This window comes from Lepus europaeus, chromosome 10 (assembly GCF_033115175.1).
Source record: "Lepus europaeus isolate LE1 chromosome 10, mLepTim1.pri, whole genome shotgun sequence".
NCBI lineage: Eukaryota > Metazoa > Chordata > Mammalia > Lagomorpha > Leporidae > Lepus > Lepus europaeus.
This window is the reverse complement of record NC_084836.1, coordinates 87,753,047-87,774,681: the sequence shown is the minus strand read 5'-3', so window position 1 is coordinate 87,774,681 and position 21,635 is coordinate 87,753,047. Positions and strand designations below refer to the sequence as shown.

The 21,635-nt window shown below is 40.4% G+C and overlaps 1 protein-coding gene across 1 annotated transcript in view; it reads left to right on the top strand.

Annotated features, from left to right (window-relative positions):
* SPTLC3 (serine palmitoyltransferase long chain base subunit 3) overlaps nt 1–21,635 on the top strand; it is a 159,330-nt gene that overhangs the window by 73,883 nt on the left and 63,812 nt on the right. The window contains exon 6 of the mRNA XM_062203864.1: nt 427–520. Within this exon, the coding sequence (XP_062059848.1) occupies nt 427–520 (94 nt within the window). The remainder of the gene's footprint in view (nt 1–426; nt 521–21,635) is intronic.

The following is a 21,635-nucleotide window of genomic DNA, read 5'->3' as shown; positions in this document are numbered from 1 at the left end:
AGTTATTTCTAAGACAAAGAGGGAATGCTACCTGTAAAATTCAGAAGTTTGGAAGAATTATAACAAATGGTAGTGGTTGAAGAAGAGACTAAAGATGACAACAGTACCAAAGTGCAAAAAGTTCTAGAGGATCAATCATACCAAAGCATTTGAAATTGCTCCTGACAAAATTGGAAGTTAGTATATTTTAAGTAAGCAAGTATGCAAATCAGATCTAGATCTTTAAAAAATTAACTCAGGACATCAAAACACAATGTATGATCTTATATTGGATCTTATGTTGGATTTTACATTGAAAAGATAGGACAAGATATAATGTCTACAAGAGATATTAAGACAGTTGAGAGAATCTTTTCCTATTCCTAAAAGTTGTTTTCTCTTCATTTTCTGATTGGCTTGTATACTGTGTATTTGTTTTCTGCACAGGGATGCCTAATTTTAAGTGATGAGTTAAACCACACATCTGTTGTGCTTGGGGCCCGACTCTCAGGCGCAACCATAAGAACCTTCAAACATAACAGTAAGTACCAATATATTTATCCGATATGTCCAGCTCACTCCTACAAGAAAATAAAGATTATTAATGGGGCTTTATCCTTGTTCTTCAAACTGAGAACTTAGCCTAATGAACACAATTATGTTTATATTCACTACTGGCTTGTTAACCTCTTGTGACCTGGAACAAATGGTTGAAATGAATTAAACAAACAGATTGCTAAGTGCAACCCAAACACATTAATGTCACTGCTAGTGGTCTTGCTGAGTGGCTTCTAAAGATGTGATTGATCTCTCAGAACTGCCATTTAATTATCTGAAGTGTTATAACTCTCCCCTCTCTATAATGCAGACTTAGGAAAGTTTAAAGACTTGTTTAAGTTTCTGTCTTATACTCAGGTAAAAAGTGAGCTTGTTCCTTAGTACAATATCTACTTCCACTATCCCCAACCACAGAATGCTCAGATACCTCCTCACAAAATTCTCTACTTAACTTCATTGAAATATCCTTGTAGGGTTCTGTGGTTGGGTGGTGAGGCTCTGTCTTCTTTGGAGACTTGATGAGTCAGCATGGGGTGTGTTACAAAATACTTTAAAGAAGGAAGGTGGTGGCGGATACTGGAGTTCTCTTTGGCTCTATCCCTCAGTTCTAGTGTCACTTTATGTAGGCTATTTAATCTTCCTTGCACTCAATTTCCATGTCTGTAAAATGAGGTAGTTGAACTTATGATGTATAAGGATCTCTTGTTTCAAAGGTTCTGATTTGGATTCATTATTGTCATTGGAAACCTCCCTTCTCTCTCTGTACATGCACACGTGCACATGCACACAAACGCATACAGATTCACTTGTTGTGTCTCTCTTCCTTCTGATCACCTTTCTCTCCTGCTTTCCCTCCCCATTAAATTTTCCTTGTTCCTCCTCCTTGCCTCACCCTTCCATCCTCCAATGAATCAACAAAGATTGAGGCAAGAATAAGCCTGATGGACAACAGAGGAAGAAATATTCTGCCCACCTCACAGCAATCTCAAACCAAACAACAGTGGTTCCATGGGTGAGGAAAGAAAATGCATGGATTTTTCTCCTGTGAACCCCCTTTTCCTAACTTGTAGAGTTATTCAAATAAAAGATCTGCTCTCACTAAGAGAAGTAAGATCTAAGTCTTTACTGAAACATTTTCAGCATCTGTGTGAGGATGAATATTCTGGAATGAAGTGTAGGGCCAGGCCTCCCAGGATTATCCACCATGGATCCCTCAGCCTCAGTTCAATTACAACATCAAGCTCAAAGTTAATTCAAAAATCCACTAAACTCATTTACTAATTTTGCACCAAAAAATCTTGGCTTTAGTCTTTGATAAACCAACTTAAATTATTTAAATTATTTTCATATCCACATATAGACTCAAATTATATTAACAGTGTTGGACATTCAAGTTTGGAGTAGCCATCACTGAGGTCTTAAAGAAGCAAGTTTATGAATGGATCATAGGCCTTTTTTTTTTTAATTAAACTTTTATTTAATGAATATAAATTTCCAAAGTACAGCTTATGGGTTACAATGGCTTCCCCCTCCCAAAACTTTCCTCCCACCCACAACCCTCCCCCCTCCCGCTCCCTCTCCCCTTCCTATCACATCATGATTCATTTTCAATTCTCTTTATATACAAAAGATCAGTTTAGTATATATTAGGTAACGATTTCAACAGTTTGCCCCCATATAGCAACACAAAGTGAAAAGAAAAAAAAAATACTGTTGGAGTACTAGTTATAGCATTAAATAAGAGTGTACAGCACATTAAAGACAGAGATCCTACATAATATTTTTTTTAAATTAATTAATTTTCTATGCCATTTCCAATTTAACACCAGGTTTTTTTTTTTTTCATTTCCAATTATCTTTATATACAGAAGATCGATTCAGTATGTAATTAGTAAAGATCTCATCAGTTTGTACCCACGCAGAAACACAAAGTGTAAAAATACTGTTTCAGTACTAGTTATAGCATCACTGCACATTAGACAACACATTAAGGACAGATCCCACATGGGATGTAAGTACACAGTGACTTCTGTTGCTGACTTAACAATTTGACACTCCTGTTCATGGCGTCAGTAATCTCCCTAGGCTCTAGTCATGAGTTGCCAGGGCTATGGAAGCCTTTAGAGTTCGCTGACTTTGATCTTGTTCCGATAGGGTCATAGTCAAAGTGGAAGTTCTCTCCTCCCTTCAGAGAAAGGTACCTCCTTCTTTGATGGCCCCGTTCTTTCCACTGGGATCTCACTCACAGAGATCTTTCATTTAGGTCTTCTTCTTTTTTTTCTTTTCCATGCTATCTTGGCTTTCCATGCCTACAATACTCTCATGGGCTCTTCAGCCAGATCCGAATGCCTTAAGGGCTGATTCTGAGGCCAGAGCGTTGTTTAGGACATCTGCCATTCTATGAGTCTGCTGTGTATCCCACTTCCCATGCTGGATCTTTCTCTCACTTTTTGATTCTATCAGTTAGTATTAGCAGACACTTGTCTTGTTTGTGTGATCCCTTTGATTTTTAGACCTATCTAAGCCATCGAATGTGAACTGAAATTGATCACTTGGACTAGTGAGATGGCATTGGTACATGCCACCTTGATGGGATTGTATTGGAATCCCCTGGCACATTTCTAAATCCATCAGTGTGGATTGTGCATGTCCCAAATTGTGCATCTCCTCCCACTCTTTTTCCACTCTGAAATTTAACAGGGATCACTTTTCAGTTAAAATTTAAACACCTAAGAATAATTGTGTGTTAATTACAGAGTTCAACCACTAGTACTAGAACAACAAGAACAACAACAAATACTAAAAAGGATAAAGTATTACATTGTACATCTAAAGTCAGGACAGGAGCTGATCAGTTCATTGTTGCTTATAGTGTCCATTTCACTTAACAGGTTTCCCCTTTGGCGCTCAGTTGTCACCGATCAGGGAAAACAAATGATATTTGTCTCTTTGGGACTGGCTTAATTCACTCAGCATGATGTTTTCCAGATCCCTCCATCTTGTTTCAAATGACTGGGTTTCATTGTTCCTTACTGCTGTATAGTATTCTATGGAGTACATGTCCCATAATTTCTTTATCCAGTCTACTGTTGATGGGCATTTGGGTTGGTTCCAGGTCTTAGCTATTGTGAATTGGGCTGCAATAAACATTAATGTGCAGATGGCTTTTTTATTAGCCAAATTAATTTCCTTTGGGTAAATTCCAAGGAGTGGGATGGCTGGGTTTTATGGTAGGGTTATGTTCAGGTTTCTGAGGAATCTCCAGACTGACTTCCATAGTGGCTTAACCAGTTTGCATTCCCACCAACAGTGGGTTAGTGTCCCTTTTTCCCCACATCCTCTCCAGCATCTGTTGTTGGTAGATTTCTGGATGTAAGCCATTCTCACCGGGGTGAGGTGAAACCTCATTGTAGTTTTGATTTGCATTTCTCTGATTGCTAGTGATCTTGAACATTTTTTCATGTGTCTGTTGGCCATTTGGATTTCCTCTTTTGAAAAATGTCTATTGAGGTCCTTGGCCCATCTCTTCAGTGGGTTGTTTGTTCTGTTGTTGTGGATTTTCTTGATTTCTTTGTAGATTCTGGTTATCAACCCTTTATCTGTAGTATAGTTTGCAAATATTTTTTCCCATTCTGTTGGTTGCCTCTTCACTTTCCTGACTGTTTCTTTTGAAGTACAGAAACTTCTCAATTTGATGCAATCCCAAATGTTAATTTTGGTTTTGACTGCCTGTGCTCCTGGGGTCTTTTCCAAGAATTCTTTGCCTGTACCTATATCTTGCAGGATTTCTCCAATGCTCTCTAATAATTTGATGGTTTCGGGTCGTAGATTTAAGTCTTTAATCCACGTTGAGTGAATTTTTGTGTAAGGTGAAAGGTATGGGTCTTGCTTCAAGCTTCTGCACATGGAAATCCAATTTTCCCAGCACCATTTATTGAATAGACTGTCCTTATTCCAGGGATTAGTTTTGGATCTTTGATCAAATATAAGTTGGCTGTAGATGTTTGGATTGATTTCTGGTGTTTCTATTCTGTTCCATTGGTCTATCCATCTGTTTCTGTACCAGTACCATGCTGTTTTGAAAACAACTGCCCTGTAGTATGCCCTGAAATCTGGTATTGTGATGCCTCCGGCTTTGTTTTTGTTGTACAAGATTGCTTTGGCTATTCGAGGTCTTCTGTGTCTCCATATGAATTTCAGCATCATTTTTTCCAGATCTGAGAAGAATGTCTTCGGTATCTTGATTGGTATTGCATTGAATGTATAAATTGCTTTTGGGAGAATAGACATTTTGATGATATTGATTCTTCCAGTCCATGAGCATGGAAGATTTCTCCATTTTTTGGTATCCTCTTCTATTTCTTTCTGTAAGGTTTTGTAGTTTTCATCGTTGAGATCTTTAACGTCCTTGGTTAAGTTTATTCCAAGATATTTGATTGTTTTTGTAGCTATTGTGAATGGGATTGATCTTAGCAGTTCTTCCTCAGCCGTGGCATTGCCTGTGTATACAAAGGCTGTTGATTTTTGTGGATTGATTTTATATCCTGCTACTTTGCCAAACTCTTCGATGAGTTCCAGTAGTCTCTTAGTAGAGTTCTTTGGGTCCCCTAAATAAAGAATCATATCATCTGCAAAGAGGGATAGTTTGAGTTCTTCCTTCCCGATTTGTATCCCTTTAATTTCTTTTTCTTGCCTAATAGCTCTGGCTAAAACTTCCAGAACTATATTGAATAGCAGTGGTGAGAGTGGGCATCCCTGTCTGGTACCAGATCTCAGCGCAAATGCTTCCAACTTTTCCCCATTCAATAGGATGTTGGCCGTGGGTTTTTCATATATTGCTTTGATTGTATTGAGGAATGTTCCTTCCATACCCAGTTTGCTTAGAGTTTTCATCATGAAAGGGTGTTGTATTTTATCAAATGCTTTCTCTGCATCTATTGAGAGAATCATATGGTTTTTCTTCTGCAGCCTGTTAATGTAGCGTATTACATTGATTGTTTTGCGGACGTTGAACCATCCTTGCATACCAGGGATAAATCTCACTTGGTCTGGGTGGATGATCTTTCTGATGTGTTGTTGCATTCTATTGGCCAGAATTTTATTGAGTATTTTTGCATCTATGTTCATCAGGGATATTGGTCTGTAATTCTCTTTCAATGCTGCATCTTTTTCCGGCTTAGGAATTAAGGTGATGCTGGCTTCATAGAAAGAATTTGGAAGGATTCCCTCTTTTTCGATTGTTCTGAATAGTTTGAGAAGAATTGGAGTTAGTTCTTCTCTAAATGTCTGGTAGAACTCAGCAGTGAATCCATCTGGTCCTGGGCTTTTCTTTGTTGGGAGGGCCTTTATTGCTGTTTCAATTTCTGTGTCAGTTATGGGTCTGTTTAGGTTTCCTATGTCTTCCTGGCTCAATTTAGGTAGGTTGTATGTGTCCAAGAATCTGTCCATTTCTGATAGATTTCCCTGTTTGCTGGCATACAAGTCCTTGTAGTAATTTCTGATGATTCTTTTTATTTCTGTGGTGTCTGTTGTTATGTTTCCTTTTTCATCTCTGATCCTATTGATTTGGGTCTTTTCTCTTCTTTTTTTAGTTAGTTGGGCCAATGGGGTGTCAATTTTGTTTATTTTTTCAAAAAACCAGCTCCTTGTTTGGCTGATTTTTTGTAATGTTTTTTTTTTGGATTCAATCCTGTTGATTTCTTCTTTGATTTCAATTATTTCCCTTCTTCTACTGGGTTTGGGTTTGGTTTGCTGCAGATTTTCTAGATCCTTGAGATGACTTGAAAGCTCATCTATTTGGTGCCTCTCCAATTTCTTGATGTAGGCACCTATTGATATAAATTTTCCTGTTAACACTGCTTTTGTTGTATCCCATAGGTTTTGGTATGTTGTGCTGTTATCCTCATTTACTTCCAGAAAATTTTTGATTTCTCTTTTAATTTCTTCTATGACCCATTGTTCATTCAGGAGCATGTTGTTCAATCTCCATGTGTTTGCATGTGCTCTGGGGATTCCCGAGTTGCTAATTTCCAATTTCATTCCTTTGTGGTCTGAGAAGCTGCATGGTATGATTCTAATTCTTTTGAATTTGCTGAGACTTGCTTTATGGCCTAGTATGTGGTCAATCCTAGAGAAGGTTCCATATACTGCTGAGAAGAATGTAAAGTCCTTAGATGTAGGATGAAATGTTCTGTAGATATCTGTTAGATCCATTTGGGCTATAGTGTCATTTAAATCTGCTGTCTCCTTGTTGATCTTCTGTCCTGTTGATCTGTCTGTCTCTGAGAGTAGAGTATTGAAGTCCCCCAGTACTATTGTATTGGGGTCTAAGTCTCCCTTTAAGTCCCTTAACAAGTCTTTTAAATAAGCTGGTGCCCTGTGATTAGGTGCATATACATTGATAATTGTTATATCTTCCTGTTAAATGGATCCCTTAATCATTAAATAGTGCCCCTCTTTGTCTCTCCTGACAGTTTTTGTGGTAAAGTTTATGTTGTCCGATATTAAGATGGCTACGCCCGCTCTTTTTTCATTTCTGTTGGCATGGTATATCTTTTTCCAGCCTTTCACTTTCAGTCTGTATGGATCATTGTTGGAAAGATGAGTTTCTTGTAAGCAGCAAAAAGATGGGTTTTGTTCCTTAACCCAGTCAGCCAATCGGTGTCTTTTACCTGGACAGTTCAAGCCATTAACATTCAATGTGACTATTGAGAAGGAGTAACTTTGCCCTGCCATTTGCCAAAGATATTTTCTAATATCTGGTTTGAGATTCCTGTGATCTTTTGCTGTGAGGTTTCCTTCCTTTACCTTCCTTCATATTGGTTACCGTGTTTCTGTGTTTCTGTATGTAACACATCTTTAAGCATCTTTTGCAGGGCTGGACGAGTGGCGACAAATTCTTTCAATTTCTGTTTGCTGTGAAAGGTCTTTATTTCACCTTCATTCACAAATGAGAGCTTTGCAGGATATAATATTCTGGGCTGGCAGTTTTTCTCTCTTAGTACCTGGGCTATATCTCGCCATTCTCTCCTGGCTTGTAGGGTTTCTGAAGAGAAGTCAGCTGTGAGTCTAATTGGAGATCCTCTGAGAGTAATCTGGCGTTTCTCTCTTGCACATTTTAGGATCTTTTCTTTGTGTTTCACTGTGGTGAATTTGATTATGACGTGTCGTGGTGAGGATCTCTTTTGGTCATGTTTATTAGGGGTTCTATGAGCTTCCTGTACTAGGATGCCTCTGTCTTTCTCCAAACCTGGGAAATTTTCTGCTAGTATCTCACTAAAAAGGCCTTCTAATCCTTTCTCCCTTTCCATGCCTTCAGGAACTCCTAGAACCCGAATGTTGGGTTTTTTTAATAGTATCCTGTAGGTTCCTGACAGTATTTTTTAGATTTCTGATTTCTTCTTCTTTTCTTTGATTTGACTGTTTCCTTTCCTGTTCTCTGTTTTCTAAGTCAGATATTCTCTCTTCTGCTTCACCCATTCTGTTTTTAAGGCTCTCTAATGTGTTTGCCATTTGATCTATTGAGTTCTTCATTTCATTGTGGTTTTTGGTCACTATCTCAGTTTCCTGTTCTACTAGTTGTTTCATTTCATTTTGATTCCTCCTTAATATTTCATTTTCACGGGAGAGATTTTCTATCTTGTCCATTAAGGATTTCTGTAGTTCAAGAATTTGTTTTTGAGAACTTCTTAATGTTCTTATCAATTTTTTGAGATCTGCTTCTTGCATTTCCTCTATCTCTTCATCTTCATAATCTTGCATTGGCGTGTCTTTCTCATTTAGGGGCGTCATAGTGTCTTCCTTGCTCTTGTTACCTCGGCTTCTATGTTTGTTGTTTGGCATGTTGGAGATAATTTATGCTGTTTTTTTTTTTTTTTTTTTTTGCTGTGGTGTTTTTTTTTCTCGTTATACTATGCCTCTAAGTGAGCTGTCTGCTTTGTTGGATCCTTAGGGGCTGTGATGAGTGTGGCCAGAGAGCTATGCTTGATTCTTCAGGTTTAAGGCTGTGCAAAGAGCGACTCTCCCAGATTGCTCACTCCCTTGCTCCTTGCTGGAACGCTCTCTCTCGCTCTTTTTTTTTTTTTTTTTTGACTCAGTTGGGAGTGGAGTTGAGGGTAGTTGAAATCTGGCCTCTGTGAGTATTCGTTTGATCTACCCCTGGGACCACACAAAGAGTTTATGTAGCCCTCAATGTGTTCTCGAGTTTTGCTAAAGTTACTGAGTTTGGCTGCGCTTTACATATGTAAAATCGTGGTGCTCTTTGTTTTGCTTGGTGAGTGAAGGGAGAGGCCTCTGTTTCCCGCCCCCAATGTCTCGGGTTTCTGAGGTTTTTGTCTTACCCTCCTCCGTTGGTTCCCGCGCTGGCGAGATTCTGTGGTTCGTCTCCCGCCGCTCGGCTCGTCTCCCGCGGTTGGTTTTCCATGCGGTGGGCTCCCTGTAGGTCCTCTGTGTCACATCCACTGGATCCAGAAGCGTTTCCTCTGCAGTTTTTTTTCTTGAGTCTTTTCCTGAGGCTACAGTAATTCCACTTTTATGAAACTTTATTTTCCCAAACTACGGCGCACGTCCTCACTATCCGCCATCTTGGCTCCGCACCTCGCCTTTGACATAAGCACAGTTGTGCTATGCCCTTATGATTCTTCAGCATGGCAGATGATTAGTGGTCAAAGGCTCCATTTATTTGGAAATGATAGCTGACAACCACTCAATAATGTAGTTTCATCCAGGTAAATGTTTAAACATGATAAACTCACTTTCAGAAGTAGACATAGTCATGTTGTATCTATATGAAACAAATGAACTGGATGACTGTCAATGTTAATCTCTCATTTCTTAGTTCCACTGAGGGGAGCAGTCCATGATCTTAATTGTACAATGCAGCCCCTCCCCACTGAGAACATCTATAAAAGATCAAGGACTGCATCTACTTCCAGACCAAATATCTATCTTGGGGCCAAGGTAGCTGCATTTTTCAGAGCTCCTCTTATGACTATGATGGAACTAATGATCAAGATAAGACCTAGAATTTTATTTCCTTGACTGTTAACCTAAGCTATACCTGGTTCCTGCCAATGTGCCCAGGGGTATATCACCAAAACACGCTACCATATTAATGGTCCTCACTCTTCCTCTTGCCACTCTTTTACATTCCTGATCCATAGTTGACAAAGAGTCCCATAAAGTGTAAAATTAGTGGCCTAAGCCAAAATACATGGAGGTACTGTGTTGGGCCTTTGTAGGACTATAAAAAAGAAAATGTACTACAATAGGTATCTGAGAGCAGACAGTCTGGCAGGATAGACAGATATACATGCAGAAGACATAAATATGTGTGTATATTAAAAACCAAAGTGGGACAGGGCCATGGTGAAATCAGGCAGTGGTTAAAAGTACAAGCTTTGGCCACAGCCTCAGAAATAGCTAAAATAAAAGAACAACACCAAATGTTAGCAAGGATATGGAGCAACCAGAACTTTATCCCACAGCCGGAGGAGTGTAAAATAGTACAACTGCCTCTGGAAGCTCTTTGACAAAGTCTTATAAGTTTAAAAACATACCTATACTGTAACCCAGAATTTCCACACATAAATATTTACCCATTATAAATGAAACTGTGTCCACAAAAGGGTCTGTATAAGAACAGTCAAAGCAGCTTTGTTCATAATAGCTCCAAATTGGAAATAAGAAAGTGGGAAAAAAGTTGTGTTTTATCCACACCTTAGAATACCACTGTACAACAGAAAAGGAATGAGCTACTGATATGCCAAATGCAAAACAGTATACATACTGCATGAGTTCACTTATAGAAAATTCAAAACCAAAGTAATCTATGATGACAGGAATGATAATTGTGCTAGCCTCAGGTTGTAGAAGAGGGAACTGATGACAAGAAGCATAAAGGAAGTTTCTGGAGTGATGGAAAGGTGCAGTGTCTTGATTGAAGTAAGGGTTACATTCTTATTAAAATTAATTGATTTATAAATGTAGGACCTATATATTTCCCTGTAAGCAAATTTTATCTAAAAATATCACTGTTATCATAGATCATACATATAATTAAAACCATTAAGTCAACATTTTTAGAAAGTATAGTATTTGATCCAAACATTTGTATCCTTGTGCTGTAACTTATTAGTAGGTGGTCCTAGACAAATTATTTAACCTTCTAGATCTTTATTTACTTTTTCCACAAATGAGGATAACTATGAAGCTAATTCATAATATGTTGAAGGAAACAAATTTCTTGGCTCAGTGCCTGGCTATGAAAACTACTGAATATTTGCACTGCTGTTTTAGAGTTATTATCCTCATCATTGTCATCATCAGTGTCACTAAGGGACAAAACAAAACATTATGGTAACCTACAAGAGTGCATAGATCATGTAGCCTTGGGGATTCCGTGAAACGGATGGCATTTGCAGTCAACACTGAAAGATGAAGAGAATTCTAATCACAAAAGAAGAAATGCATATTTCAAACTGAACAGTAATTTTGCAGAGAGCTGTAAGATTTTTAGTGCGGCCTAAATGTAAAGCCAAACTACTAGAGAACAGGCTAAAAATAAAACTTTAGCCAGTTAATGCAGAATCATTTAGATGTACTTTTTTTAAAAGATTTATTTATTTATGTGGCTGGCGCTGTGACACAGCGAGTTAACACCCTGGCCTGAAGCGCCAGCAACCCATATGGACACCGGTTCAAGACCCCACTGCTCCACTTCCAATCCAGCTCTCTGCTATGGCCTGGGAAAGCAGTAAAAGATGGCCCAAGTCCTTGGGCCCCTGCACCCATGTGGGAGACCTGGAAGAAGCTCCTGGCTCCTGGCTTCAGATCAGCGCAGCTCCGGCCATTGCGGCCAATTGGGGGGTGAACCAGAGGATGAAAGACCTCTCTCTCTCTCTCTCTCTACCTCTCCCCTCTCTGTGAAACTCTTTCAAATAAAAATTAAATAATCCTTAAAAAATTTATGATTTGAAAGGCAGAGTTGCAGAGAAAGAGAGAAAGCTCTTCCATCTGCTGGTTCACTAACCAAGTGGCCGCAACAGCCACACCTGGGCTGATCCAAAGCCAGGAGCCAAGAGCTTCTTCCAAGTCTTCCACTTCTGTGCAGAGGCCCAAGGACTTGGGTCATCTTCTACTGCTTTCCCAGGCCACAGCAGAGAGCTGGATTGGAAGTGGAGCAGCCGGGACTCCAACTGGCACCCATATGGGATGCTGGCACTGAAGGTGGTGGCTTTACCCACTGTGCAACAGCATTGGCCCCTAGATATACTTTTATATGCCAGCAAAGCTCTATGTACTTCTAGAAGCAACAAAAAATGCCCAAGAATTTCTGCTTTATGCCATTATGTTGCCTGAAAAAACCGTTTTTCCTCTAACCATGTCATTGCCTTCCCATATGTCCAGTAGAGATGGAAATAGAGATGTAAGTTTTGAATTAAGTTAAAGCACTGAACAGCACTGAATGGAAAACTTAATACTTAGGTATTACGATCATAGTTTGTCCCCAAAGCAGAGTTCCCTTATACTTTCTCTACCCTGCGTTTGCAATTGTTTGGAATTCTGCCCATATTCTACCATTTACAAGTTTTGCTTAGTTAGTTCTGTAGAGATGATTGATGATAGCTAGATAGATCATAGATAGATCCTTTATCCATAGAGACATACATACATGTATGTACTTACATATGTACAAATGAGATTGTGACCAAACTCAGAGACATAGTCCATGCTTTATTAATCCTGAATGAAACATTCCAAATACTTTAGTTTAAAGCTTTTAGGGTAGCAGTTACCCAAGATGGCCATCAGTTATCACCACCTCCTAGTATTTATGTCCTGTGCAGCCCCCTCCTGTATCAGGAGGCCTTATATCAGGGTTGGTATGTGTGATCCAAATAAATAAGTAAAAGCAGATCAAAAGAATAGGTTAGATTTCAAAGTCAGTGTGGCTTCTGTCTCTGTCATTCTGTCTTGGAACATTTGGGACACTTGGGCAGCCAAAGGAAACTAACAGAGGACTCTCGCCAGTAACCACATGAATGGGATGTGTTGACTGATCCTCTGGCCTCAGTCAAGCCTTCAGATGACAATAACAGAAGCTAATATCTTGATTGTAGTTTATCAAGTTTGCTGAGCCAGGATCACCCAGCTTCATCTCCCAAATTCCTGACCCATGAAATCTCTAAGTTAGCAAAGTTTCGTTGTTTCAGATCATTAAGTGTTGAGATAAATTGTTACATGGTAATAGATACTGACATAGCTTCTCTGGTCAGCATTGCTAGGGTACAAGCTGGACACCCAAGTGTGGCTTCCAACTTTCTCCTCCAGGAAGTTCTCCAGGAAGTAAAATCCTGGGTGATTTTACTCATCTACTTTATCTGCCTAGCTGTGTTGGTTTGCATGGCAACAGAAAACTAGGTCCTGTGGAACATAGATTAGATGTGAAACAGGGTTTATGGAATGCTCTTGACTTCTTAAAAACCTAGTTTGCCGCCCACAAGTACCACATGGCTAAGGAGTATCAGACTCTGATCCATCATGTTAACGACTCCATGAGTGGGATGATGGCCTGAAATGATTCTTTCCTTATTGGCTGAAACTGAGATATCAAGAGAAAAGCAAAATACTTGCCCACCTCACTCTCCCACAGTAAACAAAAGTGCTTCTCTTATCCACAGATACATGGAGTAGATGCCAACAACATTAACATACCATTGCTCAAACAAAATGCTGAAACAAAAGACAAATGAGTTAACAGAAATCATACAATGGGGCATTTTCTAAAGAGCCTACAAAGCAACTTTCTTTAAAAGATTCAAATAAACTGATCCAGCCATAGGCTGAATCTTTCCAGTGGTTCTGACTGCTCAGTAAGTGCCCTAGGGACACAAGCAGCTCAAACTACTGCTCCTTACCCAGCCCATGGGATACTATGCAGTTGTTTGGGATGCTCTCCTTTAAATGCCAATCTCAGGACAGTTCCAGTGAAATTACATCCGGGAGAACTCATAATCACTAAACTAAGGAGAAATCAGACACCATCTGGACAGCTGTTAAACACTGATGTCAGCAGGGAGGGGCAGTTGGACACTGTGTGTCTCCAGCTGTCACAGTCTGACAAGGATTCAACATCCCTTGCACAGCATGCAGGAGGAACACTGAATCTTAGCTTTAGACGACTCCAACTTAGCAAAGTGTGATTTAAAAAGATGTGAACTGTGTTCTCCAAATGTGTTGGTATCTTAGAGATGTAGAAGAAAGGCTTGAGGGGATGGTACAGATGAAAAGATATTAAAGATCTGAAACAACCAATTTTAATATTTGGTCCCAGACTGAATTGTGGAAGATGAGAAAAATCTGTGAAGGGCATTACTGAGTCACTTTGCAAACTGGAAGATGGGTGACAGATTAGATGATGTTAGATAAGAGTAGTGTATCTATGTTAAATAAGCTGAAGTGAATAATTACCCTGTAATCCAATGGTAGACATCATATGGCCTGTGAACCAAGAATAGTTTTTACATTTTAAAGGGTTTTGTAGAGAACAAAGAAGAATATGTCACAGAACACATACGTGATCCTCAGAGCCTAAAAAATTACTATATGCCTTTTAACAGGAAATGTTTGCTGACCTCTGCTATAGCTGTATAAGGGAACATCCTTATTCTTAAGGAAGATACACTGAACTAGTTAGGGATAGAAGACTCAATCTAGAAAAGTAGCTTGTGTGTGTATGTGTGTGTACACAGACTTATACATACAGATACACTGACACACAAATTGATAGATACACATAGATATTGATAGATATGAATAGAATTACAAAAAAAGGGATAAAGTGTTGGTAGACTAACCTGGTAAAATGGTGTTTGTAGTGTTCTTGTTCATGCAATTTTTAGTTAACTGTGAAATTACAAATAAATTCTAGTTTTAAATACTTAATTCTTTACTAAAAGTATAATTTGAGCTAAATTTTGAAGCAGGAATTTAGTCTAGTAGTTAGACACTTACATTCCGTATCAGAGAACGGGGTTTGATTCCCAGTTCCCACTCCTGACTCTAGCTTCCTGATAATGCAGACATTGGAAGGCAGCATTGATAGCTCGAGTAATTGGGTCTTTGCTACTGCATGGGTGACTTGGATTAAGTCTCTGGTTCTTGGCTTTAGCCTGGGTCAGTCCTGACCACTGCAAGCATTTGGGATGTGAACTAGCAGACAAGAGTTTCTCCCTTGTCTCTTCCCTCCCCTTTCTTTTTCCCTCCCTCCCCTTCTCTCCTCACTTCTCCTCCTCTCTCCTCTCCTCTCAACTCCTTTCTTCTCAAATCAATAAAACTTCTTTAAAATTCTTTGAAACAAGAGTTAAATCTATATCTTTCAATTTGACAAAAATTCTTAAAACACTCACTTACTCTTCATGCCTTCCCTTTGTATTCCTGGAAAATAGATGACATTCATTATCTCTTGTTATAATAAATGGTAGTCTTAGTTATTTTACACTAGCCTCTAGCACTGAAAATACAGTCTGTGCTTGTGGCTGAGCTAATGGCCTTGTCTTATTTACTTATTTAGCTCTGTTGAAAATTCATGAGTTAGGAGCAAGTTTACAAATGAGGAAGTTCAGGCATAGACCTTGTCCAAGATTGTACAACTACTCGTTGGTGAATCCTGGAACTGTATGTATAAATGCAGCTCTTCCCAATTCATTGAGAATTGTGTCAGCAAGGGTCAGGGTCTGTCATCCAATCCATGGAAGTGTTAGGTGTGAGCTGTGGTTCCTCTTCAGCATTCTGTAGTGGACAGAAGTACGCCCACCTCTGAAAAATCCCACGCTCTGTGAATGTTGTGAAACATGGCAAATGGAATTGTAGAGACAGAGGGAACTCAGATTGCTAATCAATTAAACTTAAAGAGATTATCCAATGGGTCTAGGGTAATCATAAGGGCCCTCCCGCATGGGAGACCTAGAGAAGCACCTGGCTCCTGGCTTCGGATCAGTGAGATGCGCCGGCCGCAGCGGCCATTGGAGGGTGAACCAGCGGCAAAAAGGAAGACCTTTCTCTCTGTCTCTCTCTCTCACTATCCACTCCGCCTGTCAAAAAATAAAAAAATAAAAATAAAAAAATTTTAAAAAAAAAGAAGATGAGGGTGTTCTACTTTTATGGAGTGCCAGAGGATATCCTTTGTTATTTAGGGTAACTGACAATGATTCAGAATCCTGGGCCCTTGGATTTTAAAATTTATTATAGAAAAAATATGCCAAAGATACAGCAATACCTACTCAGATCATCATAATAAATCCTTGTAAATAGACTTGGCTACTAACTTCAAGTTAGCTAGTCACGCTCACTCGCTCGCTTGCTCTCCCTCTCTCCCTCTCTCTCTCTCACTCTCTCTCTCCCCCTTTCCCATGAGACCAAAAACTGAGAAGACTAAACAGAAGAAAAATTCTGAAAGGGAACAAACTCAGAACATCGAAGGCTATTTCTAATAATTAAAAAATATATACCAGCATCTTTGATCACCATAAACTAGTTTTTCCTGAATAGTAGATATAGGCAAGGACTGAGTCAGAGCTGTCATTTATTCATGGATGCCCCAACACTACACTAAGCTATTCACATGCTTAGTTCATTTGATTTTTACCAACTCAGATACATCCTTCTCTTATCTTCACTTTATTAAACAGAAAAGTGAAACTCAAGGCAATTAAATGACCTGCCCAAGGTCACACAGATGATGAGTAGTGGAAGTAAAATTTCAAACCCAAGTCTGTTGCTTTTGTCTTGGTTTGTTTGTCCCAGCAGCAGACCCTGAGACAAGAATTTAGGTACAAGTCACTTATTTAGGAAGTGATCCCAGGAAGCACCAGCAGGTGAACAGAGAAACGGGAAGGGGATGGCAAACTATGAAGGGTATGTTGTCAATAGTTACCACAATTACAACAGGATCTCAAATCTACTAGGAAATTCTAGGTGCCAGAGTAGGCACCTTGGTATTATACCATCTGAGGGGTGAGGAAGCTGGGGTATTTTTCCCTTAATTCCCTTTTGTGATGGGTTGAGGGCTGCTCCCTATTCAGGCCAATATGCTCCCACAGCCACTAAAAGGACAAAGAATGGCTTTTGTTTGCAATGAACAGCTTGGATAAGGGGAATACAGGCAGGGTAGACACAGCATTTGCTAACATTCTTAATCACTAGCTAAGTTCAGCCCCTGCTAGGCTTTATGTAGCAGCCAGAAAGCTGTGGTCCCTTGTGTAAAAAAAAATCAATCCAGAAGGTGGTGAGCAATGGTGTCCTAACCTGTTAGTCCCTGAATTTCCAGTTTGGCCTCTGCATCTTGCTGGCCAAGTATTAAAAAATATCTCTTTGCATCTTCTACTGCGGGCAACTTAAGTGAAATGGGCAATCTTTTGGTTGCCTTGACCTCCTGGGTGCTACATAAGAGATTCTCAAGCCATTTCATAGCCTAAGCTAAGGAGTCAGTTCCAACACAGACCAGCAAGTTTGCTCTCCACTGTGATTCAGGCGCACTAGGAGGATGTGAGCAGCAGCCTGCCCTTGAGTGCCTTTGGTAGACACATCTTCTGAGCTCAGTGTAGTAACACCTTAGCATTCCAGGATCTCAAACTCTAGGTAGTTTTTAACTTTCTGGAAAGGTCAAAATCTTTCAGAGATTTGAAGAAATCAACACTAAGTTACTCTATCCCTGAATCTACCCACATTACCGGTGATTGCATATGATATAGACACTAGGACAATCTTTCTCAAACTTTAATGTGCATAGGAGACATCTGAAAGGTCTTTGTTAAGAGACAGACTCATTCAGTGGATCTGGGGAGAGGCCTAAGAGTCTGCATTCTCACAAGCTCATGCTTATGCTTATGTACAGGAAAGGCTTAAGCAATCTCAATCCTCAAGTGATCACAAAGGGTGTCCTCAAGCCTTGAAGAGAAGTGTTGAAGAGAAGTCTCTCCAGCCAAGAGGGTTGCCTTACGGTCAGGGGTCCAGGTAGGCCAAGAATTTGGAGTGGGGTAAAAAGGAAAGCAGAGAGGGAGAACCAAAACTCTACCTAGCAGCAATTAAAGGCCACAAGCAGGAAAAACAAAGAGTCCAGTGTTTGCTAGAAAACGCTGAGCACCAGCTTGTCTGCAGAATGAGGGCTCAGAAGTTATTTGGAAGGTCACCCTAAAACATCATGTAGACTATTTCACAAGCCATGACCATTAAATCTGAAGATACTACTTGAGTCCCTAAACTAGTCCCTAATCACCTTTTAATAAATACAGCGATTGCACCCGTATTTTTACGACAGCAAACAGTACTGAGCCTTTGCCATAACGAGCCTTTTACATGCATCATTGCTTTTTAGCCTCCCAAGAATGCAACAGGCACCTGCTATTAACATCCCCTTAATACATACAAATAGAAGCACAAAGTAACGAAGTGACTTCTCTAAGAAGTTAGAGATACAGAACTAGTCAGAGGCACAGTGGGAACTTCAACCTATGAAGTTTGCACCCTGGAGACCCTGCTTTTCAGCATGAGGCAGTTTTTCCTCCATTCCTGGCCTGTTTTTTACCCTCTGCTTGCCTCTGAATGGTAGAATGCTGCATGCTATAGTTAGTAGCCCTATCTCCTGTGCACCTCTCCCTGGACCAGAGCACTCTGGGTTAGGGCACACAGCCAGCATCCCTCTTGCTGGGACTCTGACCACTGGGCTCCCATATTGTTCCTGTACGCCACATTCACTCCTGGGACCCCCACCTTAGTCCTCTGTCTACTCCCTCATGCCTCTCTGAGGATCAGAGCCCTATATGCAGCACTGGACCCAAAGTCTGCATGAATGGGACACTCTGTACACATGTTCTAGGCTTTCATTCATCTCATGTCCTGAAGTATGACTGTCCCCCCAACTACAGAGTAAGCAAGCCCTGCCCCCAATACCTGCTTCATCCCTACACCCAGCCCAGGTCATCTGATTCCCACTGGGTTTTGCACTTTTCCAAGAAGATCACCTTGCTTCTTTGACCAACCAAAAACCATACAACACCTGTCTATATACTCGCATTTCCAGACCCATCAAGAAAATCTGAAGCAAAGTATTTGCCCAATCTGTTCTAGAAAACTTAAAGCCTCCAAATGTTCAGTGCGAAACAAATCCCATGATCTTATACAGAAGAGACTCCATAAACGTGACTTTCAGAAAAATATTGGCCTTCCTTACCAAGGTGGGCCATTATGGTTTTGTTTTCCCCTATAGGAGAGAGCAATCTTCCTCACCATCATCTTAAAAATAAAAATAATTCTTTTATTGTGATTCACAGTTATTTGAATAATTAGTACTTAATATTTCACATTTGGACTGAATTTTGGAGGGTGAAACTTGGTATCTCTGAAGGAACAAAACAAATGGAGATAAAGGCTGTGAGCCAGGGCTGAGAAACAGCAAAGCACAGCATTCATTCATCATCTGTCCGTCTTTTCGTTTATGAACTGGGACATCTGTTGAGTGCCTACCATGGAAAGATATGGGAAAATATTTTCATTGAGCAACCTGTGGAGTAGGGAACAAGAGAGCATCTCTAATGTAGTTTCAGGGGCAGGTCTTTGGCCTAGTTGTTGACACCCACTTCCCACATCACAGGACCTGGCTTCAGCACCTGGCTCTGGCTACCATTTCTAATTTCTTGCTAAGGCAGACCCTAGGAGGCAGCAGTCATGGCTCAATTAATTCATTCCTGCCACCCACCCATGTGGGAGAACTGGATTATATTCTGGTTCCCAGCCAGCCCCAGCTTTAGTGGGCCTTTGAGGCGTGAACAAGCAGATAGGCGTGCTCTCACTCTCCCACTTTCGCTGTTGTCTCTCATAAATGAAAATTCTAAATGTTTTTAAAGCTAACAACTAAACGCAGTTGCAGGCAGGTTCTGCAAATCCTTTAACAAACTACTAACAACACTAGGAAGCAAATGGAAAGTGGAGACTCTAGTTCCAGCCCCAACTTCCTTGGGTCCCTGGATCCAGAGGGGAGGGAGGACACTGAGAAACAGGCAGTGAGGGATGATCTCCACTGAACCCAGGCCTGCAGAGAAAGCCCAGTGTCACAAGAGAAGAGGAAGCGGGAAGCCAGAGTAGAAGCATCAGTGTTGTCACTCTCCAGTAAAATAACAGCTGAACCAAGTGTCTGGTTCTTATCTTAAGGAAAACACTCTTTGAACTACACCCAATCTAGCTTCTGAGAACATTCTGGCTCCCTTGTTTCCTCATGCCCTCTTTTCACAAGATCCTATCTATGGATTTCTCAGACCCAGAAGATATGCTGATACCATCAGGGCTTTGAATTTAAGGACTAAGGCATATATGTCACCTAAACCTGACTGTTGTTTTTGACCCATGGTCGGTTCATAATGAGTATTTAGTAATCCAAGGACCGAGGTAATCGTGCCTATGAAGGCAAGGACTGCTTTGCACCAGCCACCAGGATGTGCCCCAGTGTGCTTTCATTTTTTTTTTTTCTTTCTTTAAGATTTATTTGAAAGAGTCACATGGAGAGAGGAAATGACAGAGAAAGAGAGAGAGGTCTTTCATCTGCTGGTTCACTCCCAAAATGGCCACAATAGCCAGGGCTGGACCAAGCCAAAGCCAGGAGCCAGGAATTCCATCTGGGCCTCCCACATGGGTGGCAGAGGTCCAAATACTTGGGCCATCTTCTGCTTTCTCAGGCATATTAGCAGAGAGCCAGAACTTGAACCAGCCTTCCAGTATGCAACTCCAGCATCTCAGGCTTAATTTACTGCACTGCAATGCCACACTTTCAACCTTAATAGCTAAATAGTCCATTTCTATTCCCCTCCTTGGTGAGTCAGACTTTGTAGTAAACAACATCTAAGGCATTGTTGATGCTCAGATCTGTACTAATTACAAATGCATAGTATGTCATCTGTGCTTTGCAATAACATTAGACAATAGCACGGTGTGTGTGCACGCACCTGTGTGAACCCTATCCTTTTAATTTCCATGCCTCAGAGTTTTTTTACAAACCAATATGAATAGATTTTGGGGAGGGGGGACATTTGTTTTGTTTTGAATAAACTTCAAGTATTAGTGTGCTCATCTGAAAAAAATAAAATCTAATCATTCTTTCCTACTTCTCGGAGGTGCCATGAAGATTCACATAATGTGAGTGTAAGTGCTTTAATAAGCATCATGATTAAGAAATCCTTCGCAGATGTTAGCATATGGCTTGCTGTAACAGTAGAACCCCACACAGCCTAAAAACCATGCATCACAATCCCTGGATCTTCGGGTTTAAAACCTACAGACTGAGCCTGACCAGCAAGAATCAGAGAACCAGAGAGAAAACTTCCAGAGGCTCTTGCAGGTTCAGAACCCATGCTGAGTGAAACCATCCCCCCCCCCATCCCGCCCCTGTCTGGCTTCTGTGATTGCAAAAGGTCAGTGAGTTCATCCCTCGCAGCAGGGGAAAAAGGCTGATTGATTTTTCCCTCTGCCTAGGGACCACAGTGTGTGGAACACTGGTGGTTTTGTGAAGTCCACAAACAGCCTTTCCTCTGAGGCTGTCCAGGCAGCTTGATTACAGTGAGGTCCTACCTGGGAAGCTCCCCGGGTTCCTTTTGTTTTCGTCAGCATCATGCATAAAACACTTCAGATCCCTGTCCAGGCTTGATCTCATGGACTGCTTGGTCATTAAAAGAATGGAGGCTAATAACTGGTAGTAGAGTTAGAAGAAGCTGATGAATTTTCCCCATGACATGATTCCCTTCAATATTTTAGAAACTCAGGCCAGAGGAAAAATTAAGACAAGATACCAGTGCAAAGATTTTATTGCACCTGAAACTTCCCACAGAAGAAAGCAGCATTTTTGTTTCCTTGGCTGCCACCTGGTGGTTAATGTTGGGATGTCCCTAAAACATGCTCCTGGGAACATCAGATATCACTGTTAAAGAACATTATTTCAGACATGAGCCAATTTTCCTCTAAAATAATGATTATTTATGCCAAAAGGTGACATTCCCTTTCCTACTGTCTACTGTACATTCTTTGCCCATGAAAATAAGATGGATTCAGTTATT